We start from the raw sequence: 27,112 nt of genomic DNA, 5'->3' as shown, positions 1-27,112 counted from the left end.
TAGTAGTAGTAGGTTTTCAATGTGTGTGTGCACTAGCACTAGAAGCAAATGAGAGACAATTCACAGTAGTCATATAAATAGTCTGAAATGAGAAATGTTGCCGCGTAGTTCTTTCTTCTTTGTTACTCGGAGATGGATTTGAAAGATGAAGAATGTTGGTTTTGGGTTTTTTTCAGGTAAATCAGTAACCTCGGGAGCATGCAGACTAATAATAAAATACTTCAGCAGGTACATCAAAGTGGCCGGAGATTTCCTAACGCTTAAGGAGTATGTCAGCCCAGGCATTGTCACAAAGCCTTAGGGGAGCTCACTCAATCCCAAACATATGCATCCTTAATGTTTTCTTTAAAAAAACAAAACAAAACAAAAAACATGTAAGTCGCATGGTTTAATTAAGGGAAAGTGGTATGAGTTGGAAGGTGTTTTTTCCTCTCCATTTCCCAAAGGTATTAATCAGTCTTCATATCAGTCTAGTACTTGCCTCTTATTCTAAGTGTCATGCTCTGTATAAATAGTTATAGTTACACAAAATTGAATTGACATGCTGCTTAAAAAATATAGCTGGAACAAGTGCACAGAAATTATGTATTTGAGTTAGACCATGAGCAACAAGCGTACACACCTAATTTCACCCTAATTAAAAGAGTTGTCTAATAGAATATTCAAACTGAGCCTCCCTGGAAAGTCTGCAATGAGCTCTGTGTTGTATAGCCCTCCATTTTGGCTATGATTTTATGAAGTATCAGTGTGGTGTCTGACCTGTCTTAACGTGTCCCTGAAGAGGGATAGACTTGATAATCTTAGCAGTCTTTTCCATCTCTAGTGACTACAATCCTACATACTTGCAGCTTCCTGTGGTTCCCTGGTAGTGCAGTAGGCCAGTCTCTGTCCCTCCAAGCTAATGTGTTGTTTTTAGTCAGCTGCCGATGTGCCAGTCCTCACTGGTTAGGGTGACCAAAGTGGGAAAATGCACACAACTATGCATTGGGAGATGGGGAGTGTTGTTCAGATTAAACTACTAACCTAACACACAGTAAGGTGTGTTGGGAAGGAGAGACAAAAGACAACTCTGACCTTTTTCATAAATACTGAATCTAAGCAGTGTAGACAGAATTTGTGATACATTTCTTTGGCCCTGGTCCCCAAAATCCCACTGCCTTATCGCTTCCCTGCAGCTGCTTCTCTGCTCCCCCAGCCCAGAGATTCATACTCTTCCTTTATTTCCTACTGCCCCTCACTCTCTTCAAATCTGACTCCTCTAGTTCCAGGACTGACTTCTTCCTGGCTCCCAGGCTCTCCTGGGACTCTGGATGTTCATGAGAAGTCAAAGGTCAGAGAGGATCACAGCCAGGCAGGACACAGACTGCCTGTTCGGGAAGGCTCTGAGCTGCAGAAAACAGGACAACATCTCCTCATCAGCCCCTCCTTGCTAACCTTCATGCTGAGTCAGGTCCCATGTAGCTGCATATTTTGAAGGTCATAATTATGCACTGAGGCTTGAAGGGTTACACATCTCACTGCCATAGGAGCATTTCCTGTTGCTGACATTATGATCTTTGACACCGAAGAGTCTATAAATAGAAGCAGTGTACAGAAGGGGAAAAAAAGAACAACTTCTTTTTAAAAATTGATGGAAGGAAAAGAATTACGATAGAATAATCAGAGGAAAAAGACTATGAGATACAGAAGCAGATTATATGCATTATTTTAATTGAGTGCTTGGTAATACATATGGCTTCTTTTTGAATAATAAGTGTGTGCTGATGAGGTATGATTAGAGATGCGCTTTTTTTATAAGTTCAATTAAATCAAATACATTTCTGTAAATGGCAAGTGATTAGAGGGATGTTATCAGGCCCTATACTGTAAGCTTTGGTTCAAGATTCCTATTACTGAATTATCTGTTATTGCTACCCTCTGGTGACTATCATCTAGCTTTTACAGTGCCAGAAGTTTTAGTCTGATTGATTGACTCTCTTACAGATTTAGCATAAGAATTGTCTTTAGTGATGAAATGGCACTTTGGCAAGCGCTTTGTTGTTCTTGGATAGAAGATCCTGCATAGGCCCCAGTTCAACAAGATACTTAGTTTACATGTGTAATTTTAAGAATGCGAGCAGTTTCTTGACTAATCAGGGCCATAAAACAAAGTATTATTTGCTGTGCAAATGGTTTTTGTCAAGCTGGAGCTGCTGCTGCTCCAGGACTTCTGAACCTCCCTATGACAGCATATGCAATTAAAGCTATACTTTTACCACCACCCCTTTTGATTGCTTGATTCCTGTTGCCTGTATAGAATGGCACATACATCCACTAAGAAAATGATCATTGGTGTAATTCAGCTTTCTGAAGTCGTGCCGCTTTGTGCTGTGACCCTGTCCATTCTTATAACTATACAGGATTGAGCTGAATCAGGACTCAGATAGGAGCCCCTAATAAACACTTAGGTGCTTCAGGAAGTGATGTTGACTGCTCTGGAGGTGGCCCTCACTCACCAAGGTCAAAGATAATATTGGAGGGCACAGTGTTGTTGTTTTGGATATCCCAGCTTCTGACCTCATGCCATCTTTAACTTCCTGTGGTGTTTTTCATAACAGTACATAATAGGAGGTAACTCTATTGTCCTAAAGAAATTCCACCTTGGTAAATGTACTCTTCCTACCTAATAGTTTAAACTGGAAAAGGTATTCTTCACTTCCTGTCTTAAATTGTGCTGTTGTGTGGCTGTGCACTGTTAAATAGTTGCTGCATTTTACCCCAAATGTGACTTTGTTTCAGTGGTGGATAAAGATAAACTGATTTGTAATTCATATCAATTTTGACAGTCACCTATTATATGATCCTTCAAGATGGAAGGTGTTATGTAAATGTATGATTGTCATCAAATTATGCTTAAAACAATTAATGGGAACTATATCTTCTTATACATGCACCACTGCCCATCTCTCATGCACTCCAGTGCAGTTAATCTACCTTCTCTGAGACTTCTACTATCCAGCTTCTGTCACCATTGTTTATTGTAAAAGGATCCAACATAATTTCTCCCCCTTCTTTTCCCTGTTCCAAAGGTGGGTCAAAGAAATTCAGAAATTTACAAGGTCATTTTGCCCTACAGTTGTGGCATCCTGATTAATGGGGGAGTTCTTGTGCAAAATTGTTGGGATTTAAAAACAATCTTCTATATTTGTTTCATTCAGGCCTGCACATGGTAACCAAGGCAACCTGGCTTTACAGTTGAAGGGATACATAAAATTAATATACATGCAAACTCTTAAAATGCTTTAAAAAAAAAAGCTTTTCCTTCAGAAAAACACATAGTTTATAATGACAAAGATTTTATTGGCATGAGCTATGGATATGGAGTGATGGCATAAAGTGAAGTGTATTTTACTGTACCCCTTCCTCAATGCATGTTCGTAACACTTGACTTAGCCCACATTCCTCAGAAAAAACCTAACTGTGAATAATTGTAATAGCAGGAAGTTTTAGAGGAGGGGCCTGTCATAAATAGATAGCTAAGGGTTAATGTCTCTTTCACCTGGAAAGAAGTAACCTGAAACACCTGACCAGAGGACCAATCAGGAAACAAGACTTTTTCAAATCTGGGTAGAGGGAAGTTTGTGTGGGAGTCCTTTGTCTTAAATCTGTCCCTCTCGGCTATGAGAGGATCTCTGTTTCCTGCCTTTCTAATCTTCTGTTTCCCAGTTGTAAGTACAAAAGATCAGATAGGGATTTATATATTTTTTGTATTTACATGTGTGTAGTTGCTGGAATGTTTTAAATTGTATTCTTTTTGAATAAGGCTGTTTATTCATATTTTTTTTAAGCAATTGACCCTGTATTTGTCAGCTTAATACAGAGAGACCATTTTTATGTATTTTTCTTTCTTTTTACATAACGCTTTCTTTTTAAGACCTGTTGGAGTTTTTCTTTAGTGGGGAACTCCAGGGAATTGCGTCTGTGCTCACCAGGGAATTGGTGGGAGGAAGAAGTCAGGGGGAAATCTGGCTGTGTTAAGATTTACTAGCCTGACTTTGCATACCCTCTGGGTGAAGAGGGAAGTACTTCTGTTTCCAGGACTGGAAATAGAGAGGGTGGAATCCCTCTGTTTAGATTCACGGAGCTTGCTTCTGTGTATCTCTCCAGGAACACCTGAAGAGGGGAAGGGAAAAGGTTTATTTCCCTTTGTTGTGAGACTCAAGGGATTTGGGTCTTGGGGTCCCCAGGGAAGGTTTTTGGGGGGACCAGAGTGCCCCAAAACACTCTAATTTTTTGGGTGGTGGCAGCTTTACCAGGTCTAAGCTGGTAACTAAGCTTGGAGGTTTTCATGCTAACCCCCATATTTTGGACACTAAGGTCCAAATCTGGGACTATTTTTACATTTTAGGCACACCTAAAGATTAGAGTTTCAATAGTGTGGGAAATTGCCGGCACTATTTTGATGGGTCTCACACTTTCTCTTCTTTGGGGAGGGTTCAGGGCACCATTTCTTGCCCCTACAGTGGAATGTTAACTGCCCCACTAGTGTCCTAGAGGAGGGGAGTGGAGAGGGAGGGATCTGGGCCCACCCTCTACTCCAGGTCCCAGCCCAGGGGCCCTGAGGACAGTAGTGAACCACTTGAAGTGAACTTCCTTCCCCTGGGCTACTTCCCTCTCCTGCCCTTCTGCTTATGGGGGGCTTCCTGCCCTCCCTCTGTACAAGCCAGGTGCCCCTTTACCTAGCATCTTGGACTTCTTAGCTCACAGCAGCACTTCTCCAAACTGTCCTCTGCTTCCCTTCAAACTGTTCTCTGCTCCAGCACCAATTCCTCTCTGCTCCAACTCCCACACTATCTGATTGAAGCAGGGGTTTTTATCATGTGACTGGCTTCAGGTGCTCTAATTAATCTATAGCAAACTTTCTTCCCCTTATAGGGAATAAGGCTCCCTTCTAACCCTCGCCTGCTGCCCTCTGGCCATGCTGTATCACAACAGATATAAATATATATATAAGCATGAACCCTTACTGGCAGCAATGCGTGTTACATGCATGCCCCGAAGACTCTCCATGCTGTTTCTGCTCTCCCTTCATCTATGGGTACAAAACAAGAATAAAATAATTACGTCTAGATTGTCCCTTTGCATCCACCTTTGTGTAATGGGTGGCATGTAGTGGGTTATCCAGGAGCAGCTCATAGAAGGAACTGTGCCTCAGAAAGCCATGACCATTAGCAGATTATTAATTTCTGTGGCAATTCAGCTATGCTGGCCAGTGTGCTGGGGGAAGGACCTAAGGCTCTGCCCATTTCTACCCACATCCCCAACCACCTACAAATGCAGGAACACACCTTTACACCCTCTCAGCAGGACCTGCAGTAGTAATGCAGGTAGGCCATATAGGTGAATGGAGATAATACTTCTGGGGGAATTCTGCACCAAAAAACTGAAAATTCTGTGCACAGTATTATAAAATTCTGCAAAACACTGCATATTTTATTTGTCAAAATAACACATTCATGCCAGTTTCAATTATTTTGGTAACTTATTTCAAAATACCTGTCAGCAAGTGTGTCTGCACTAATACAGACAACAAAAAAAGATCCAGGAAATGTTTTTTTGACAAATAGATTCCTTATTAGGCATATTAATACAGAACTTTGAGTAATAATTAATTTAAACTACAACACAGAAATGTAATTCCTGCATCTCTCAGAAGCAGTGCAAAGGCTTGGGGGAGTCAGGGATAACGGAGGAGCTGAGGGCGAGGGAACTAATTACTGGGAAGGAGCCTAGGAGTGAACCTGGAGAGTTGTTGGTTGCGGGTGGGAGAAGTATAGAACAGGGTGTTTTGCGGTGGTGGGGAGGATTGTTGGGGAGCCTCCCCCATACAGACCGTGGCTGACCCCAGCCTGTCCTGCCCCCATCTGTCCCTGCATCCCTGCTCCCATTCAGCCCCGGCTCAATACTGTCTCCCCATTAGTTCTTCTGAATCCCACTCTGTGACATCCCCTCGGAGCCCCATGTGATTGAATCTGTTTTCTGCGGGGATGAGGGAGGGAGAATCTGTGGGGGATACGAATTCTGCATGTGAGTAGTGGCACAGAATTCCCCCTGGACCAAGATAAGCAGGGTCTGTCTTACCATTATGCCTGTCCTGTGTAGCCTTATAGGCTGGGCTATGGTCTGCCGTTAGAAATTGAGAACATTTAAATTATATATAATATATAAAATACACACAACTGTGTTAAAGAACATTATTAAAGTTGCTTATTTTCTAGATGCCTGACTTGAGAACCTGGGTCTGATTTGCAGAAGTGCTGAGCTCTCACAGCTGCAACTAATATCAATGGAGCTGTGCTTTGAACATATAAATAATTATATAATGCTAAATTACTCTGTAAAGTTAGGTGCTAAGCATCAAAGTAGGCTCCCAAAATCAGTGGATGTTTTCCTTAGTCTCTGTGCCTCAATTACCCACTGGTAAATGGGAAATAATAATACCCCCTTGTCTCACACTATATTGAAAAATGCCATAGAAAAGTCCATAAGGAAACAAACAGTGCTGTCTTCAGGTAGGGTTTGAATAAAATGTTGTAAATAAGGCATGAGATCACACTCAGAACAAGAAGGAGAAAATAAAATGTATAGTTGCTTATTAAGTGAGCACTGTCCATCACAAGCATTGAATGAGGCAGAGATACTGTAGGAAAAATAGTATGTGAGTATGTAATTAAAGACTAAATCATAATGCATATACACCAGGGGGTGTTTTAAGGTTGCACAGGCAATCTTGATTCTAGCATTTCCTAACTTCTGAGTGCTTGACTTTGCAACCTTAGTGTTATTTTAATGTAGGTGTGTGTGTGTGTGTGTGTGTGTGTGTGTGTGTGTGTGTGTGTGTGTGTGTGTGTAGACACACACACACGCACAGAGAATTTTTTGTCCATTAACTCATTTACTTCCTGATCAATATTTCCTGAACTGAGAATAAATTGATATTAGGTGAAATGTTTTCCTTTTGGAGTAATGCATTTAATATTTATAACATGTCATAGTATGATGAATACTTTCCCTTGTTCAGAAACAACTATATCTTGTGAATGATTATTCTCTAGTTCATCTGCTATAGCCTTAGAGTCACTGTATGCTTCTCTCGGAGAGCCCTCTGCTGACCTGAAATGCAAGCTGCCAGATAACTTGTGTTCAACTGAGTGTTAAAAATATACAAATATATCTGTCCCTGATTTTCAGAACATGACCTAGTCCTGAGGCAGCTTTAAACCGAAAGAACAAATAATACATTTGCCGCTCCATAAGTGCTGATAAAAATGTTCCAAGGGTAATTTAACAGCCTTTGTTTAAAAAATAAATAAATAAAAATTTAAACAAAAATATATATATAAATCTCCTGTTTCTTAATCTGTCCACCAAAACTACACTTAGTTACAGCCAAAGCTTGTTAACATAGAAATGCAGGACTAGAAAGGACCTTAAGAAGTCAAGTCCAGCCTGCTGCGGTGTGGCAGGTCCAAGTAAACCTAGACCATCCCTGACAGGTGTTTGTCGAACCTGTTCTTAAAAACATCCAATCATAGGGATTCCACAATCTCCCTTGGAAGGCTATGCCAGAGTTAACTACCCTAAGGCCATGTCTACATCTAAAATTTTGCAGCGCTGGTTGTTACAGCTGTATTAGTACAGCTGTATAGGGCCAGCGCTGCAGAGTGGCCACACTTACAGCAACCAGCGCTGCAAGTGGTGTTAGATGTGGCCACACTGCAGCGCTGTTGGGCGGCTTCAAGGGGGGTTCCGGGACGAGAGAGCAAACCGGGAAAGGAAACCAGCTTCCCCGCGGTTTGCTCTCTCGGTCCCGGAGCCAGCCAGCAAACCGCAGGGAAGGAGACCTGCTTGCTCGGGGTTCCGGGACCGAGAGAGCAAACCGGGAACGCCGCGGTTTGCTCTCTCGGTCCCGGAGCCACCCAGCAAACCGCAGGGAAGGAGACCTGCTTGCTCGGGGTTCCGGGACCGAGAGAGCAAACCGGGAACGCCGCGGTTTGCTCTCTCGGTCCCGGAGCCAGCCAGCAAACCGCAGGGAAGGAGACCTGCTTGCTCGGGGTTCCGGGACCGAGAGAGCAAACCGGGAACGCCGCGGTTTGCTCTCTCGGTCCCGGAGCCACCCAGCAAACCGCAGGGAAGGAGACCTGCTTGCTCGGGGTTCCGGGACCGAGAGAGCAAACCGGGAACGCCGCGGTTTGCTCTCTCGGTCCCGGAGCCACCCAGCAAACCGCAGGGAAGGAGACCTGCTTGCTCGGGGTTCCGGGACCAAGAGAGCAAACCGGGAACGCCGCGGTTTGCTCTCTCGGTCCCGGAGCCAGCCAGCAAACCGCAGGGAAGGAGACCTGCTTGCTCGGGGTTCCGGGACCGAGAGAGCAAACCGGGAACGCCGCGGTTTGCTCTCTCGGTCCCGGAGCCAGCCAGCAAACCGCAGGGAAGGAGACCTGCTTGCTCGGGGTTCCGGGACCGAGAGAGCAAACCGCGGCGAAGCTGGTTTCCTTTCCCGGTTTGCTCTCTTGGTCCCGGAACCCCGAGCAAGCAGGTCTCCTTCCCTGCGGTTTGCTGGCTGGCTCCGGGAACGCGAGAGCAAACCGCGGCGAAGCTGGTCTCCTTTCCCGGTTTGCTCTCTCGGTCCCGGAACCCCGAGCAAGCAGGTCTCCTTCCCTGCGGTTTGCTGGGTGGCTCCGGGACCGAGAGAGCAAACCGGGAAAGGAAGCCAGCTTGATTACCAGAGGCTTCCTCCTTCCACGGAGGTCAAGAAAAGCGCTGGTAACTGTCTACATTGGATTACCAGCGCTGGATCACCAGCGCTGGATCCTCTACACCCGAGACAAAACGGGAGTACGGCCAGCGCTGCAAACAGGGAGTTGCAGCGCTGGTGGTGCCCTGCAGATGTGTACACCTTCAAAGTTGCAGCGCTGTAACTCCCTCACCAGCGCTGCAACTTTCTGATGTAGACAAGCCCTTAGTTAGAAAGTTTTTCTCAGTATCTAATCTAAATCTCTGTTGCTGCAGACTATTACTTATCCTATTTCAATGTACATGGAGAACAATTGATCACCATCCTCTTTATAAAAATCCTTAACATATATTTGAAATGTGTTACCAGGTCCTGCCTCTGGTTTTTTCTCAAGACTAAACATGATGATTGTTTTAACCTTTTCTCATAGATCAGGTTTTGTAAACCTTTTATAATTTTTGTTGCTCTCCTCTGGACTCTTTCTAATTTGTCCACATCTTTCCTTAAGTGTGGCACTTAGAATTGAACACAGTACTTCACCTGTGGCCTCCTCAGTGCCAAGAAGAGCAGGACTATTAACTCTGTGTATTACATGACACTACTGTTGATACACCCTAGAATGATATTGGCCTTTTTTTGCAGCTACATCACACTGTTGTCTCTTATTCAATTTGTGATCCACTTTAACCCTCACACCCTTTTCAGCAGTACTACCACCTAGCTTATTGTTCCCCATTTGTAGGTGTGCATTTGATTTTTTTCAACTTTCATAATGAAGTACCTTCCACTTGTCTTTATTGAATTTCATCTTGTTGAATTCAGACCAGTTCTCCTATTTGTCAAGGTTGTTTTTTGATTTCTCACCCTGTCCTCCACAGTGCTTGCAACCTGTCCCAGCTTGATGTCATCTGCAAATATTATAAGCATACTCTCCACTTCTTATTATCCAAGTCTTTAATAAAAATATCGAAAAGTACAAGACCCAGAACTGACCCCTGTGGGACACTATTAGATTCACCCTCCCAGTTTGACAGCAAACCATTGATAACTACACTTTGCATACAGTCTTTCAATCCGCTCATAGTAATTTCATCTAGACATTTCCACATAGACTAGGTAGGCAAAGCTTAATTGATTATTTTTAGCAGTTGTACTTTTTAAGTAGATGTTTCTCCCCTCCCCCCTCCAAAACACACACACCCAGAAGGTCTTGTGGGTAAAGCAGAAGTCTGGGAGGTCAGAGGAATTGGGTCTTGTTCCTGCCTCAGTCTAATCTTTTCTTGTATGATCTTGAGAAAAGTCACTTCACTTATTTATTTTGTGCCATAGTTTCCCCCATCTATAAATGGGTGCAATAATAGGTTTAGTGATGCTTGATTGCTCTATAAGCACTGCTTATACACATTCAGATTCCAGTGTTGTCAACTCTTTTGATTTTTATCATGAATCTCATGACTTTTTGTGTTTTTCTTACAGTCCTGGATGCAGGAATCATCCTATTGCATGAGAATCTCTGCTTTTATTTAAAAAAAAAAACCAACCTCAGCATCCTTTGTGCAGACAAAAACTTTCAAATGTGAAGCAAGTGCACTTTGAAAAACCAAAAGGCAAATAAAAAAACCCCACATTTATTATTCTTAAAAAAAAATTCATGACTTTCGGAGTCATTCATGATTTTTGAATATTTGAGGTTGTCAAGCACCAAGATTCTCTGATGAAAGAGAATAAGTATATGCAGAATATTATGATTTATTAAGGTCAAGACACTCCTACTATTGATACTTGTGTTGTGTGGTTCCCAAAGACCTGAAGTGAGATCTCCATTGTGCTGGTCACTGTACATATACCTGGGAAGATGTCCCTGCCATGAAGAGCTAATAATGAGGACAGTAAAGCAAGACAGAAAATAATGGCCATGCGACATAAAAGCATCATATTAAATTTGTCTTGTGATTTACTTTTAAAAACTAAATTACCTGAATCACTCCCTCCTACCCCCATATTCCAAGTAACTCAGCCAGCATGTTATCTTTCTGTGCCCACCTTCAACTGTCCACCCATGGGTATAGATGCGAAAACATGACCAATCAGATTGTGCCTATTTTGGAGGCTGGAAAACTGAGCCCTAGAGTTTAAATTCATCATCCAAGCAGATCTTAATTTGTGGTGGGGCTCTTATCATTCTGGTGGCAGAGCCCTGGTTCCTCTTCTGTCAGTGGCATGCAAGGCATGGCCTCCCACATATGGTGAGTACCAGGTTACTCTGCATGGAGGAGGCCATCATTATTGCTTGGGTCCCCTTACCTCTTCTGTCACAAATCAAGCATTGCATCCAAGGTCACACAATGAATCGATGTAGGGTTGCCACCCCCGAGGCTCAAAAAATCAAACAAACAAACAAGGGAGATCCCTTAGCAAGGGAAGAGGAGCACGGGGGTGGGGAGAAAATAGGAGATTTCTCCAGGGAGTGGGAACAGGGCCATGCTGAGCAGGAACAGCTGCCACCATGGTGCAAAGCAGGGTGCTGTAGGGTGCTGCCTTAAGCTCTTTTCACTGCTGTCAGCAGCTTTTTGGTCAGGTGGGAAGCTGCAGCTTCTTAACAGTTCTTAAGAACTGCTGGGGAGCCTTGGAACAGCTGGGAGGAAGGAGGAACAGCAGCACCCTGGAGGGGGAAGATAAGTCACCTCTCAGGCTGCTGCTAGGAGGGGGACTCAGCTGAGAAATACCAAGACTTTTAAAGTCCTGAGAAGACGTATCAATTTCCCAGGACAGCTACCTCAAAAAAGAAATGATCCTGGCCTGGGAAAATCTGAACAGGTGGCAACCCTAACTGGGAATACACCCCAGGTCTCTTAAATCCCAGTCACAGACTCAGTCGCCTGTACCACAGCTACTGTAAATTTCTTCTCTGCCTTTATTTACTCTAAAGTGTATCACCATGTATCTAGTAAAATCAGCTTCTGGGCATGTACTGATTTTCTCCAATACATGATGATATGTGCATGCAGATCAGAAGGTCATTTTCTTAATGCATGGCACAATACAAAGTAATGGCTAACACAGAACAAAATGATCATGCACAGGAGAGGATAGGAAGTCCAGTATAGTAATACACTGACATGTAAAGGAGGAGCTGGTGCTCAATTCAAACTTCAAGTACCTATTTCTAATTTGCTGTAGCAGATAGAATTGGTGTGAATCCAGTGCTGAAGAGCAGTGTTCACAAAAGGATAAATATAGCAGTTTACCTACCTTTTAAAGTTATTTTGTTTGTAACTTGGCACAAACAGTTCTGAGATGTCTGTTTGGCATTCTACACTTGGTGTAGCTAAAAATGTCCAAAGGTATTACAAATACAGGCTCAAGGCTTGCACCCGCTGAGATTTGCATAGCATGTAGCTAGTCTTCGGGCACACTTCTGACAAAAAGGAATAACTCTTAAGATGTGGGTTAGCTCAGTGCTAAAACAACAAAACCACACAGACAGTATCCTGATGTGTATTTTGGCACATCTATCTGTACTTGACAGGCTCTTAAGCAAAGTAAGCAGTCATGGCATAAGAGGGAAGTTTCTCCCATGGACTGGCAACTGGTTAAAACAGGGATCGGCACCCTTTGGCACGCAGCCCACCAGGGTAAGCACCCTGGCAGGCCAGGCCAATTTATTTATCTGCTGCGTTCGCAGGTTTGGCCAATTGCTGCTCCACTGGCCATGGTTTGCTGCTCCAGGCCTATGGGGACTGCGGGAAGTGGCACGGACCGAGGGATATGCTGGCCACCGCTTCCTGCAGCCCCTATTGACCTGGAGCAGCGAACCGCAGCCATTGGGAGCCGCGATCGGCCGAACCTGCGAACACAGCAGGTAAACAAACTGGCTTGGCCCACCAGGGTGCTTACACTGGCAGGCCACGTGCCAAAGGTTGCCGATCCCTGGGTTAAAAGATCAGAAACAAAGGGTAGGAATAAATGGTCAGTTTTCAGAACAGAGAGAGATAAATAGTAGTGTCCCCCAAGGGTCTGTACTGGGATCAGTCCTATTCAGCATATTCATAAATGATCTGGAGAAAGGGGTAAACAGTGAGGTGGCAAAATTTGCAGATGATACAAAACTACTCAAGAAGTTAAGTCCCACGCAGACTGCTAAGAGCTACAAAAGGATCTTTCGGAACTGGGAGACTGGGCAACAAAATGGCTGATGAAATTTAGTGTTGATAAAGAAATGCGCATTGGAAAACGTAATCTCAACTATACCTTTAAAATGATGGGTTCTAAATTAGCTGTTAGCACTCAAGAAAGAGATCTTGGCATCATTGTGGATAGTTCTCTGAAAACATCCACTCAATATGCAATGGCAGTCAAAAAAACGAACAGAATGTTGGGAATCATTAAGGAAGGGATAGATAATAAGACAGAAAATATCACCTCTGTATAAATCCATGGTATGTCCACATCTTGAATACTGCATGCAGATCTGGCCACCCCATCTCGAAAAAGATATATTGGAATTGAAAAAGGTTCAGAAAAGAGCAACAAAAATGGTTAGGGGTATGGAATGGCTGCCATATAAAGAAAAAGATTAATAAGACTGGCACTTTTCAGCTTGGAAATGAGACAACTAAGGGGAGATATGATAGAGATCTATAAAATCATGATAGGTGTGGAGAAAGTGATTAAGTGTTATTTACTCCTTCTCATAACACAAGAACTAGGGACCACCAAATGAAATTGATAGGCAGCAGGTTTAAAACAAACAAAAGGAAGTATTTTTTCATACAATGCAGAGTCAACCTGTGGAACTCCTTGCCAGAGGAAGTTGTGAAGGCCAAGACTATAACAGGGTTCAAAAGAGAACTAGATAAATTCATGCAGGATAGATCCATCAATGGCTATTAACCAGGATGGGCAGGGATGGTGTCCCTAGTCTCTGTTTGCCAGAGACTGAGAATGGGTGACAGGGGATGAATCACTTGATGGTTACCTGTTCTGTTCTCATTGGTCACTGTCGGAAGACAGAATACTGGACTAGATGGACCTTTGGTCTGACCCAGTAGAACCGTTCTTATGTTCTTATGTGTATATTTCACTGTGGACAGGGTTTTCATATCACAGTGTCCGCTAAATATGATCACTGTGTTCATCATAGTTTGCATGTGGAGGTGGAGGCTGTCTATTATGGCCCCTCATTTTTCTGTCCTGTCCAGGTCAGATTTCCAAGCTGTTTCTCTACCAGACATTGAATATACCAGTGCATCCCCCAGTCCTGCAACTGACTTTGTGCAGGAAACCCCAATACCTTACTGAGTTTAGTATTATGTCGTGAATACAAAACCGTTTTCTGAAAGTGCAAGTAAACAATAGCTCAACTAGCATACATATGAGTGAAAAACCAATGCTGCTATTCTTCCTACCATATATGTGACTTCAGTGATCACATATCCTATATATGACTGCTGCGATTACATATTTAATATATGTCAGAATAACTGTCGTTTAATTCATAACCTATGACAAAACGTACAGAAATGTTGTAAGATTGATATTAGGAATTTGTAAATATCTTTGCTTTGTGGACAAAACAGAAATCAAGTAACAAGAAAAACATCTTTTGGGATAGTAAAAAGAAAAATAAATTGAAATTTATAAAACATCTCACATTTAGAATACAAATCTCCAAAAATGATTGATTTGCTCAAAATAGCACAAGAATAATCAGTTCAGTCTTATCCGATGTCCATTGTAGTCAATTGAGGCCCCCATCGCCCATTTCAACAGGCTTTGGGTCAGGCCCTAAATAAATACTGGATTACTGACAATTGTGTAGGAGTCTAATTTGCTGGCGTAAAATCAGCACCTTTGTCAAGATTAACAGAGCTATCTTTCCTGTCCTTAATTTGTAGAGCTAAAATGTTTTTTCCTTACATCAGGGACAAAACTGAGTGGTAGGACACTGTGAGTGGTCCACAAATCTGGAATTTGCTAATCCTACTGGTTTGTTAGGTTCCAAATTTGTTGCCGCATCTCAGGGTTTTGTATTGGGAGTCAGGTGGTGGGTTGGCTTTGGATCTGAGCTATTCAGGTGAGGTAATCATTTTGGTGGTTGATTATATATTTTGTTAATTAGGGTTGCCTACTCTTGGCTATAGCAAGTTTGTATTTTTTCTAGATTGTACATGCTGGGGAAAGTACTTGGAGGTGTTAGGATGGACACCGCATTTGTAGAGACAGTAAACAAGTGGCAGTTACTGCTGCAGCATTTTGTGGTAAGTGGCATACATATTCTGTAAGGTAAAGGCATATTACATGCTATTTTGGGGGTTGTGGTCTACCACAAGGGGTGTGATTGTCTCAGTGGCCATAATAAGAGTGTGACATGCTGTTCATTTCACTACAGTCCCCCTGCCCCTCTTTTTAAAAGCAATTTCCATTTGCTTGGATTTCCTCAGATATTGTGGAAGTTAAAGTGCAGAATATTTCCAATTTAGAATAGTAGAAAGTACACTTGGAGAAAGTGGTGAAGAATTAAATGAGGAATATTACCAATATTACATCTGTCACAGATGAAAAACTACATCTATAGATGAGTGTAATCCATTCATTGTTTATAGCCTTGCAGTCCTCCAAGTAATGTCACAAATCCACATGATGTCCCTGAGTGCTGGCTTTTATAGTCCATTTAGATCCGTGAGCTGGATGAAACTTGGGTAAAACTGCCAGCAAGTAGAGCTCCTTGTTGAGCAGATATGCTAAGATGTCGATGATCGGATGGAGGGAAAATACATTCAAATATACAGCTATCCTAAAAAAGTGTCACATGATGCTGAATCCCTTCTTAAGAAAGGCTTTCTCAAATTTCAGGGCCTGGCCCCATTGGAGAGGGTTGGGCAGTGGCTAGTGATTGGTGGTCTGAAATTCTCCCACTGAAAATAAGAAAATGTGATGGGTCATCACATGGGGATTTTCTTTTATGCTTTTCCCACCGTAAACTGAATTCTCTCCCAGCCATACAGCAGGGCCGCAGGAAGTGAGAAGTGTTTCTCCTCCCTTATGACCCCTGTGACATTGTCACTGAGGGCAGAGAGCATCTCTTTTCTTCCATTCTGTGCTCTCCCTGCTTTTGTCTAGCCAGCCTGGTGCTGCTGGAGAGCAGGGAGGAGGAGAGTGCACAGCTGCTTTAGGGGGTTCCTGTTGGGGAGGTGAGAGAGACAGAATGGAGGAACAGGTGCAAAGGAGTAAGCGGCAGGAGGAGACAAGCCAGAATGGGAAGAGTCTTCATGTGCAAACTACGGGTTTAAGGGGTAGGTGGTCAGACTAGGGGAATCGACTCCAGGAGGGACAGATGGGCATGGATGTGTGTGCATCGGAAGCCAGAAGGAAGAGAGCAGAGCCAGGGAAAGAAACATTAAATTTAGAAAACAGGTTTTATTATTGACTAGCACATTCCCAGCTACCCTAACTTCAGAAACCAAACTACATTTGTCAGACCAAAATAATCATAATTATTATTTTCTATACGTTGAATTTGAAGTTGAGGCAAATATGACTGGGACAAAAGAGCCTTTTCCCATAACTTGTGCCTATTGGGTTTGTTTTAATGGTATTTTGTGCTTTCAGCTAGGTGATTGTGCATGAATACTTTGTAAGCATAACTTAGATACTTAGTGTCTAATGCTGCAAATATTACCAGGTCTAGTCTCTAAACCAGTGCTTCTCATTATTTAAGTCAAGGGGCTACATATGCTAAGAAGAACTGTGCCTAGTAATAGGTGTTTGCTAGATGAGGCATTCAGTTCATCCCTGGGAATTTCTTAGTTACTCACCCATTGAGCTTTATAAGGAGATTTCTTCCTTTGCTTAGGATCTCATGTCTGCCTGTCAATGGATCACCTGTAGCAGTTCTTATTATGTTTTAGCTGGACAGTGAAACAGCATAAAAAACATGATTATGTACAGCAAAGGTCAAATATATTTTGAATATTGAAAACTTTTTGATGGAAGCAGCAGTTCAAAGAAATAATCGTATGCTGCTCCCTTTCAGTCCTTTTGTAACATACCCAGTAGCACTCTGCTATTATCAGAACCTTTTATACTAGCATTTCTCTTGAAAATAATTGGATCTGCACTATAAAGGTTACCGATTATTTAAGGAAACAATTTCTCAAAAGATACCCAAAGCTTTAGTGAAATAGAAATATAATTCAGTGTTGTTTTCCATACTAAATCACAGAATAGAAACAGCTCACAATCAATTGGTATACTAACTATAATATTGTTCTTCAGACTGGATAATTGCATGTATGTTACACCAGTTATTGTGTATTGTGATCCTTGTATGAGGAACTGTCATTGATAATTACAACTGGTAATATGTGGTGGTGGAATCAATTATTATTTTTCTTGTTTTAGTATTTCAGTTTGTGAAAGGAATGTTGTCTGTATCTTTCCCTAAAGTAGCCTCCTATTTAATAATTTAGTAGTCAGTCTGAACCGTGTTTTGAAGGGGGGAGAAACACATCTTTATTTTGCATGTGTATTCTCTGGGGATAGAATATCCAAAAATAAGACTATAAATAAGATATTAGTGGCCTTTTCTGTCTTGCTGCATTACATGGGCTTGATGTATGTTTCTGCAGCAATATTACTCACTCGGCTCAAATCAATGCTCTGAGCTTTCCTCTCAGTGATTGATTTCTTCAGGTTAACTTACCATGTATGTGATTTAATAAACACTACAATTACTTCATTAACAAACATACAAAAGTGTCCACAGCAATATGTAATACTGTAACTATGAGATTTGCAAATTGCTTCAGTCATAACTTTTTTTTTCTTGGTATTGCCTAATCTAATGGATAGCACAATAGGGTGTTCATCTTTTGTAGCTGAGAAGCAAAACAAAATTGCTTTCGAGAAACATACATAGGAGGAGGAATTTAGCATAGTCAAAATTGATGCTGTTAGGGATGAAGGTGAAAGGGGGAGCAGCTTCCTGGGATGCTTCTGTTCTATAGCACATCTGATATATCACAACAGAAGCATTTTCCAGTGCTTTTCAAGTCTCAAATGTTTTGTATCAAACTATGCATTGGACAGAAGCTGCAACAGTCTCATAGCATTCATAGCCCAAAGATGTGTGGAGACTGAGAGAAATTTATATAATCATGAATCAAAATTTAGTGAAGGTTTGTATTGATCAAATTAAGAGCCAATAATGATTTTAAGTGTAAATATTTTGGACAGTATCCCAATACTTAGGACTTTTTATCTTTGAAATAATAGAATATCAGGGTTGGAAGGGACCTCAGGAGGTTATTTAATCCAACCCCGTCCCCAAAGTAGGATCAATTCCCAGACAGATTTTTACCCAGGTCCTGAAATGGCCCCCTCAAAGATTGAGCTCACAACACTGGGTTTAAGCAGGTCAATGCTTAAACCACCAAGCTATGCCTCCTCCCCACAGTTCATTGTCATTTAATAGGATAGTTGTTCTAGAGCCATGTTGTTCCCTAACAACTTATACATGTTGATGTGTGATTAGGGTAAAGGGCAACTGAGTCCATTTCACATGTGGTATTAGCACAAGGAAGGATTTGCAGGCTTTGGCCTTTTGGGATCAGAGTTTAGGGCTGAACTTTCAAGTGCTCAGGATCCGTAATGGAAGCCTGGTTTCTGTAGATTTCTGCTGCATCTGGGAATTTCCTCTCTTGGGCTACTTCTCTTCCATAGCATCTCCACGATATTTCACAAAAAGCAGCATTTCCCAATGCTTTTTACAGAAAACCTTTCCTATCTGAATATATGCATTGACACTTTTTTTTAAATGGCCTCCAAACATTGGTATGCTATGGACAGAATTGTCCTAATTTCAAGTCCAAATATCAGTGCAGCAGCTAGAACTCCATACCTTTTAACATTGACATTCCCCCCACCCCCTTACAGTTCTTCCTCTGTTCTCCAGCTTCTCTGATGAAGTCCTGGGATATCATCTATTTTTACCATTGTTCTTCCTCAATATATGGTAGTTGCAGTATTATTTCTTTAGGTATAAATCTTAATAGCTTCACAACAGGTCTCTGCTTGGATGTGAGTTTCAGGCTGTGGACAGTGTGCTCCTTCTATCTCCGTGCTGAAATCAATCAGTGGGCAGATCAAATACCATATTTCTTCTAGTGCTTTTTTTAGAGATGTTCTGGGATTCCATTTATCTTCTCCTTCCATAAAGATTTTTTTGGGGGGACGGGGGGGGGGGATGTTGCTTCATCTTCATCTGTTCTTGGAGTGAGTGCAGCAGAGAATGATGTTTTCTTTTCAGTTCCTCCAATATTGTGTCTCAGTTAGCACTGTTGTCTTTCCTCACCACTTTGTATTGCAAAGTTAGAATGCTACTTTCAGCCTCTAGCCTTCTGGTAGATTTTTGGAAGGTACATTTTCTTATATCAGTGTCTTCTGATGCCTTTTAAAGTATTGTACAATATGATTCCATTCAATCCACATTTTTCTTATCATTGCCACCATGACCTGTAGTCTTCCTTCCATTTTGGAGCATAGCCCTGTAGCTTTCTTTGCAATGCCAAGTGATGAAGGAGATGAGTGAGTGTTTTTTACTCCCCAGGTTTTTGTCAGTGTATTTTTATAGTGCTCCTGAATGGCGATGGGCTTGATGGCCCTGGACACTGAAATTCTGTTTAATCACAGGGTGGGTACAGCGCAGCAGCAAAGCAAGCCTGAGAGACTACCTCCTGTAGATGACAGGCATTCTCCTCCAAAGCCCGTTCAGTCCTTGGCCTTACCTCTGAGATTGTCAACAAAAGTGCCATTTGTAGTAATGAAATTTGTAACATGGGCTACTATCCACCTGGAGCTGGACCGAGACCTCCATATCACAGGGTCAGGGTGTTTGATCTGAAAGTTATTGGGGTTTTTCAACAGAGGTGGGGTCAGAACACCTTCTTTAAGCTGTTATTCATGTCAAGCCATCACATGCTCCCTAGACGCTGTGAGTAGTCAGCTCAGTTTTTTTGCGTTCATGTGATTCAGTGCTAAGAGCTTGCTCCAAAGCCTGCTAAAGTCTGTGGAAAAAATTCCCTTTGACCTCATTGGGTTTTGGATCCAGCCCTTAGTGTCTTAGCAGTTCACCTTTCTACTGTAAATTTTTTTTAAAAAGAAACATTTTAAATTTGCTTCCTACTTTTAGAAATAGAAGAACACTTTCTTTAAAAAAAACCTCTCCAATAGTATCCTATGCCATAGGAAAGTACTGAGCAAACGTGGTCATAAATTATAATCTCGCTATAATTTTTTGTACTAGAATTATTTTGTTAACAGCGGGTCTTGTGTAGGTGTTTTCAGCTTGTCCTTAAGAAGCTGTGTGTTTTATTCAGCTTCCCTGGCAGACCAATGTAACGAAGTTGTATGGTATTCCAAATGAAATGCTGAGTATTAAATGTGTTAGAAATTATTTAATCTCTCTTGATTTCTTTCAGCTAACAGGAGAGGTGACTTTGCAAATTGCCAGTGAACCGGTTCTACCGTTTAATGCCCTGGACATTGCATTAGAAGTTCAGAACAGCCTTAAAGGTAATTTTATTCGAGCAAGACTAATCTCAGCTAACATAAAAAAAAGGTTCAACTACATTTCAATACTGAGATTCTCAGTTTCAGTGTAAACAATACCTGCTTATTTTATTACTCAAACAGTGTCTTTCTATGATGTTGATTGAAACATAATTTTAGTTTAACATAGGATAAATTGTTTACATTTCTTCTGATCTTACTAAAACAGTTTAATCGATAATTAACATTAACATCTCATAATTACTGTCAAAGATAAACAACTTCCATGACTGAGCTGCAAGATTTTGTTTCCATTTAATGCTATATTCAGTACAAGCAGGAAGGGGACTCTGAACTTCACAGCCATTTAGGCTCTGTAACTTTTACGATTTGACAAGTGGCCATCTTGCTTGTTTATTTAATACTCTAGTTCACATTGGCAGCTGATCACTCCAACTTGCCTCTGTTTTCACAGGATAATGTACTGTTGAATAATTTGTCTGAGTTGATTTATCAGTTAGATCCTGAAAGCGCTGTGTTTGAAACTGTATGACCTTGGTTTGTGTGTTTGGATCACAGGCTGAGAGAAGGGAAAAAGACAATTCCTGCATGGAGAAAGTAGAGATTTCCCTTATCACTTGCTGCATCATGGCCCACACATGCAGGGGAATTATTACCCATAGAGAGGCAGACATGTCTCCAGTTGAGGCGGGGAGAGGAGAGGATATGTTCGCGGTACTAGTGAATGCATCCCAACAGAGGAGTGCAAAGGCAAAAGTATGGTGGGATGGTTTCCTGGAGCATTCACAAAGGATTGAATTGGAGTGCATGGTCCTGGAAAGGGACATGTATTAGAGGCAAACAGTTGTGATGCAGCACCTTTTGTTACAAAGGTCTAGCTCTGCACCCCAACCACGCACTGTCGTGCATACCATAGTGGTGCCACTGTCTGAATCCAGCTAACTGCAGGTCTGTCTCACAACCATTAAATCCCACCCCCCAAGACATGGAGAATGAGAATTCTTTGCAGCACATCAACTACAGGAGTTTGTGAGCCCTCCTTGGTTTGGCAGTGCCAGAGTTTAATTGGTCATAAGTTTGCACCATGTTCTTGGTTAATTTTTTGTTAAACAAGAAGTAATGTGTTACCTGGGTTATTTATTAGCTCGATAACTTTATTTTGGAGCAGTTCAGCTGAAAATTTTCACCGAGGAATGGCTCATGACATGACACATCCCCTTAGTATTAATTCTTAATAACACTTCAGACATTTCCCACAACTACTCCTTCACTTCAAAGTACAAGCACAATGTATCCCTGTCCCTCTCACTCCTCGGATAGTTTTTGGGAGGCACCCTCTCTGGCTGTCCATAATTTTCCGAAAGTCTTGACACAGGCCTGCCAACAGCAATTCCATGCCCCAGGGCAGAACAGTCAATGGGCCCCCTAAAAAGGTCCGCCTGACATTTGGGCAGTGCTGAGCCTGCGCTGGCTTGTGCCCGGTGAGCTGCCAGCTGTGCTCTTCTGGCATGTCCAGGGCTTCCACATGCCGACCGACTGCCTTCACCGCTGCTGATACCACCCTGTGCATGCCTAGGAGCCCTGCAGCCCACCTGGGTGATTTAAAAGGGTGCGGGGCTCCCAGCCACTGCCACCATGTCCCCTCTAATTTTTCCCACCCATGTGCGGAACCAATTTGGTGATGTGCATCAATATAGAGGTGATGTGTGACACATCACCTCCATATTGGTGCACATCACAAAATTCATGTGGTGGGGGTGAGGCTGAGGGATTTGGCGTGTGGGAGGGGGTTCAGGGCTGAGGAAGATGGTTGGGTGCAAGGGTGTGAGGGCTCTGGCTGGGGGTGCGGGCTCTGGCATGGGGCCGGAGATGAGGGGTTTGGGTGCAGGAGGGTGCTCTGGGGCTACGGCAGGGAGAGAGGACTCCTCCCAGCTCTCTCTCCCTACCGCAGCTCCAGGGTTGGGGCTGCAGAATAGGCACCCCTCCCCCTGGCCCCAGCAGGTCTGGGCTGGCCACGCCTGGGTCCGGGCTGGGCTGCCCCGGCCACACCTAGGTACGGGTGCCCTGGCCTCAACAGGTCCAGGCCGCAGCAGAGTTGGGGCCAGGGGAGGGGTGCCCTGGCTGCGGCAGGTCCGGGCCACCACAGCAGGTTGGGGGCCAGGCCCTGGACAAGTTCCCTGAGCACCTGCGTGGCACTAAATAGGCTTCTGTGCAGCCACACAGCTTACAGGGAACTTTTTCCCAGACCCTTTTAAATCTTACAGGCCCCTAGGCAATTGCCACCTTTGCCCATCCTTGTCGGTGGGCCTGTCTTGACACCTCCAGCCCCCTTCCCTGTCATCCAAGCTGTCTTCCTTGGTGCTCATAGATGTGCAAAATATGGCAAGCACTTGCTACACAAGGCATGGTCGTAATACTGAAAAACATCCGTCCTTGCCATGAGTCACCACCACCTTCCCTTAAGCCTTCCAAAGACACAATCTGCTGACATTCTGCAATTAGTAAGGGTATTGTAGCAGAATGACAATTCTGGTATAGTTAAGGTTAAAACCAGTTTTCTGTTTAAAGATGGACTGTTCTAAATACTGTAAAATCCACATAGGTAATCATATTGCCTTAAAATGTGATGTGCATCATGGGGGTACAGGGTTGTTAGTGATCCAGATTTGGGGCCATTTCACCAAGTGGTTCCCAAGATATAGCTATCTGGAAAACTGCCTCTATATTGCCCGACCTGGGTGATTTGAGGGTATGTTATGGTCATTGAATCTGAGCATGAATCCACCCTGTGAGCTGAAATTCAACCCAGGGCAGAAATCTGAAGTAAAAAAAGCAGGCATAGTTCCAATGCCTCTATGAAAGGGGCATTTTTGTTTTGGGGAATTGTAATCTGAGTACAGCAGCATATTCAGAAGGTACTGAAACTATTTTTTGAAAAGAAAATAATACATGGGAATGCTCACTGGGGGGGGAGAGAGGAGTAGGGCTACGGCTACAGGGGAGTGAGGAAAATGCAAATGGGTGGTAAGGGAGGGAAGAGGGGTCAGGAAAAGAGGTTGGGATTAGAGGCAGTGAAAGGAGAGAGGATGGGAGGGGTTGGAGAATGTGAGGGGTCGCAGAGGAAATTGGGGGGTTAGGAGCGTATAAGTCAGCCCTGAATTCTCCCTTATGTCTGTGCTGGGATCTGACATTGTCCTACCTCTCTGCAGTCCTTCTCCCTGCCTACTGTGTGTTGTGGGATGTGGGAAAGCCTGCTCCTCTTGGAGAGTCTGAGCTCCTGTCCCTGTCCTTCCATGCAAGCTGGGATCTGGGATGGGGGAAAGAAGGTAACAAAAAGTTAAACATCTGAACTTCAGACAATGAATAGTTAAGATGCCTGTCACCTGTGTGTGAGGGGATGGCAGAGAGAGCTGGCCAGTGTTTGTGGGAGGAGCCCAGTTTGAAGGGGAGATGGACTGAATGGACCTGAGGCATGGCTGGAGAAGCCTGGGGCAAACAGCAGCAAATGGAGGTGGGTAGTGGGAGTAAGAGGCCCAGCTCAGTGTGCAGCTTGGGCTATATCACCAAGGTAGCATGTGGCCCTCCAGTAAACTGCTGCCTGTAGTATGTGTACGCAGAAAATAGAAAGGAACAATTTCTTATATGTTGATGGTGTCTGTAGTACCAGATAATGGCTTAATCGGATGAGACTGGAAAGAGGAGCTGGAAGTGATGGGGGGCTACCTGTTGCAGGGTGGAGAAGGAGAGACAGACACCACAGGTCTTCTTTCACACTTCATTACTACAGCAGGCATGTAATAAAACTGTTAAGGTTTTGGGACATAGAGCAGGGACGAGATTTCTCTCACCAGCCCTGTTATCAACCACCCATTGTAAACATTTCAAGCATGACCATTATCCCCATTCCGTTGTAACAAAATGTACAGGAAGGAGGAGGAGTACTGAGGAATCACATAGCAACCATATGATCTAGTGGAAAACCACTGGACTGGGACTACTAGCTCTGCCACTGGCCTGATGGGTGACATTGGGCAAGTCACTTCACTTCTGTGCCTCAGGTTTCCATCTGTGAAATGAGGACAATGTAAAGTTCTCTGAGGTTTACTGATGACTGTATAAAAGCATTTAGAAGATTTATGTTTAGAAGATTTATAGAGATGCTTTTAGAAGATTTTCTAAATGTGCAAAATCTTCTAAACATGAAGATAGTAATGTACCCTAACTGGTCCTGCAGACTCTAGCCATTCACAGAACAAATCAGTTGTTTCTCACAAACATCTATTTCGAGAGGTCTTTTCTAATTGGTTGATTTGCTTGCAACCAGTGACGCTCTTCCAAATGGTCGTGAGGAAATATATTACTGTCAGAGGGCTTAAATGTACTTTTTAAATACTTGAGCCTCCACAGTACTTTTTTTTATAAAAGCAATTGGTTACAAGCGAAACATTATTGCACTTAATCCAGCTGCCTAGAATAAATATCTATCCATTGCAGCCTGTCTTTGAATAAAATCCACATACAGCATGTGCATTGAAAGTCAGCTGTATAATTCAGTGATCAACAGAATGCAGGATCCCAAGTCCCTTTCTGGTACCTGCATTTTTATTTATTTAACAACTTTAAATAGCTAGCTAGATGATTCATCATGATTCATACTGGAGTGTGCAGCACAAAGAATAGAAAATGTAGAATAATAAAGTGCCCTTGTTTTCCCTTAAGTGAAATAACACTTATAATTTTTTCTCTTTTCTCTAGAGTGGTGTCACAAGATGTTTAAAATGATGTTAGTTAACACATCCTTTTCTTCTGAATCATCTGCCCTTCCAGTTTCAGCCTCTGTGTTTATACATAACATAAATCACACTTTGTCTCATCTGTGAAGTCCACTGTCTTAGGATAACATGATTTCTCATGCCCTTTTAATTCCTTATGAGTTCAATATCTATAAATACTTAATGTTTTCTGAGAGACATTAAAGAAATTATTTGTTTCATATAATGAGTGCAGTTGTAGTGTGTGATACACACAGTATATATAGCTCATCATTTTATATGAGATGTAGTGAGTTTGAGGGCAAAATACACCTCACACTGTTTTAAAACAAAAAATTCCAATATAAGCATTCACTTGTTTTTATGTTAAAAAGGATGGTCTACATTGCCTCATTTCCAGATATAGAATGATGAACTATTCCCCTAAGCTCACACTCACTGTTGGAGTGGCTTCATTGATATGCACAATCATTTGTATTATATTAAGAATGACAGTTCTAAATATTGCATGCTGCTTGGTATATAAACGTTGCTGATGAAACTAAATAGATGTTCCTAATGCAGTGAATTTTAACCTTTCATGCTGGCAAGAATGCAATGATCATACATGAATAGTCCTTCTATTATACATAGAATATGTAAGGGTATCCTTAGCTAGACATGATGCTTGCATTGGATTGTTCAATAGCTTTCATTATTTGTATATGATCCTTGCACTTTTGCTGATATGAGAAGGAGATTTCGCTTACGTTTTTACTGCTCCTCCTGGGTGCTTCAAAAGGAGACATGAAGATGGAGAGTCCATGGCTACCAGTGCTGGCCAAGAATGGGGAGCTGGACATGGTGTAACATCTGCGTTACCCTGCTTGGAGCTCAAGAAGGGGTTTTTGCCAGGATTCCCCCTAAGGTGGTTCTAAATGAAATAACCTAGGCCAGCGGTCCCCAACCTTTTTGTCTGATGGGCGCCAGGTGAGGACCGTAGCGGCAGTGGAGCATCCACCGAAATGCTGCCGAATTTCTGTGGCATTTCGGCCGCAACGCCTCTTGATGATGTCACTTGTCGGCAGGAAGCAGCATCAACAAGAGGCCTTGCCGCCGAAATGCCGCTGAAATTCGGCGGATGCTCCACCGCCAGCCAGGATGCGGGCGCATTTAGATGCACCCACGGGCGCCATGGCGCCCGCTGGCACTGCGTTGGGGACCCCTGACCAAGGCCTTTTCATATGCACTCTCTGCAGAGATCTAAATATTTCAAAATTAAAATGAACAAATTCAACCATAAATTTGCCTTGTCCTTCATTTTGTTGATCTCAGTAGATATTTTAAAACTGTCAGGTGGATTTTGCAGGGTACAGTTTTATACTTACACAGTATAACTGGGCCCTAATGAGATTGTTGGGTTGATTCAAGCATATGTTTATTCACACCAAAAATTGGGTTAGTTTGTTGATATCCAAAAAACCCCAAACTTGATGTTCAGATCCAAGGGAAAAAAATAAGGTATTTTACTGGATGTATGAAAAGAGAGGAGTAACACCGTGATTCTATTAAGCTATTTCAAGAAGCCACTAAAAACCAAATCAGCAAATTGTCTCACGTCTTTTGCATTCAAAACAGCAGGAGATAGCGTCATGTAAATCTAGGTCAAAGCATAAATTTCTTTGCTTTTTCATTATCACACCAATAAGTTCTAGTTGGCTGCTGATTGCTTATTAGCAGAAAGAGAAGAGTTCTGAGTAAAGTACAAGATTTTACAAAGGAAAATATTAGCATAAAGATTAAACTTCTGTTACTTAATACATTTTGTGATTAGATTATTGCTTCTCTTCCTTTAAATGTCACAGTTTTATGAAAAGACTGGACTGTCATTTGATTATTTAGGATGGTTAATACAGTCTAATATACTTTGAGACATATGAAGTGTGCTTCTATGGCAAACCGTTTAGAATCAGCCGAAATCTAGCACCTAACCTAAAACCTGTGCTGTTGGGACCCA

At 42.6% G+C, this 27,112-nt stretch overlaps 1 protein-coding gene across 3 annotated transcripts in view; it reads left to right on the top strand.

Moving 5' to 3' along the window:
• The window catches only part of NAALADL2 (N-acetylated alpha-linked acidic dipeptidase like 2), a 921,662-nt gene that overhangs the window by 847,600 nt on the left and 46,950 nt on the right, over positions 1 to 27,112 (top strand). For all 3 annotated transcript variants that reach the window (XM_030575533.1, XM_030575534.1, XM_030575532.1), the window contains one exon: positions 20,254 to 20,347. In XM_030575533.1, coding sequence (XP_030431393.1) covers positions 20,254 to 20,347 — 94 coding nt within the window. The remainder of the gene's footprint in view (positions 1 to 20,253; positions 20,348 to 27,112) is intronic.

The sequence above is a fragment of the Gopherus evgoodei genome, chromosome 9, assembly GCF_007399415.2.
Source record: "Gopherus evgoodei ecotype Sinaloan lineage chromosome 9, rGopEvg1_v1.p, whole genome shotgun sequence".
NCBI lineage: Eukaryota > Metazoa > Chordata > Testudines > Testudinidae > Gopherus > Gopherus evgoodei.
The sequence above is the reverse complement of the archived record's forward strand: the minus strand, read 5'-3'. Positions and strand labels throughout refer to the sequence as shown.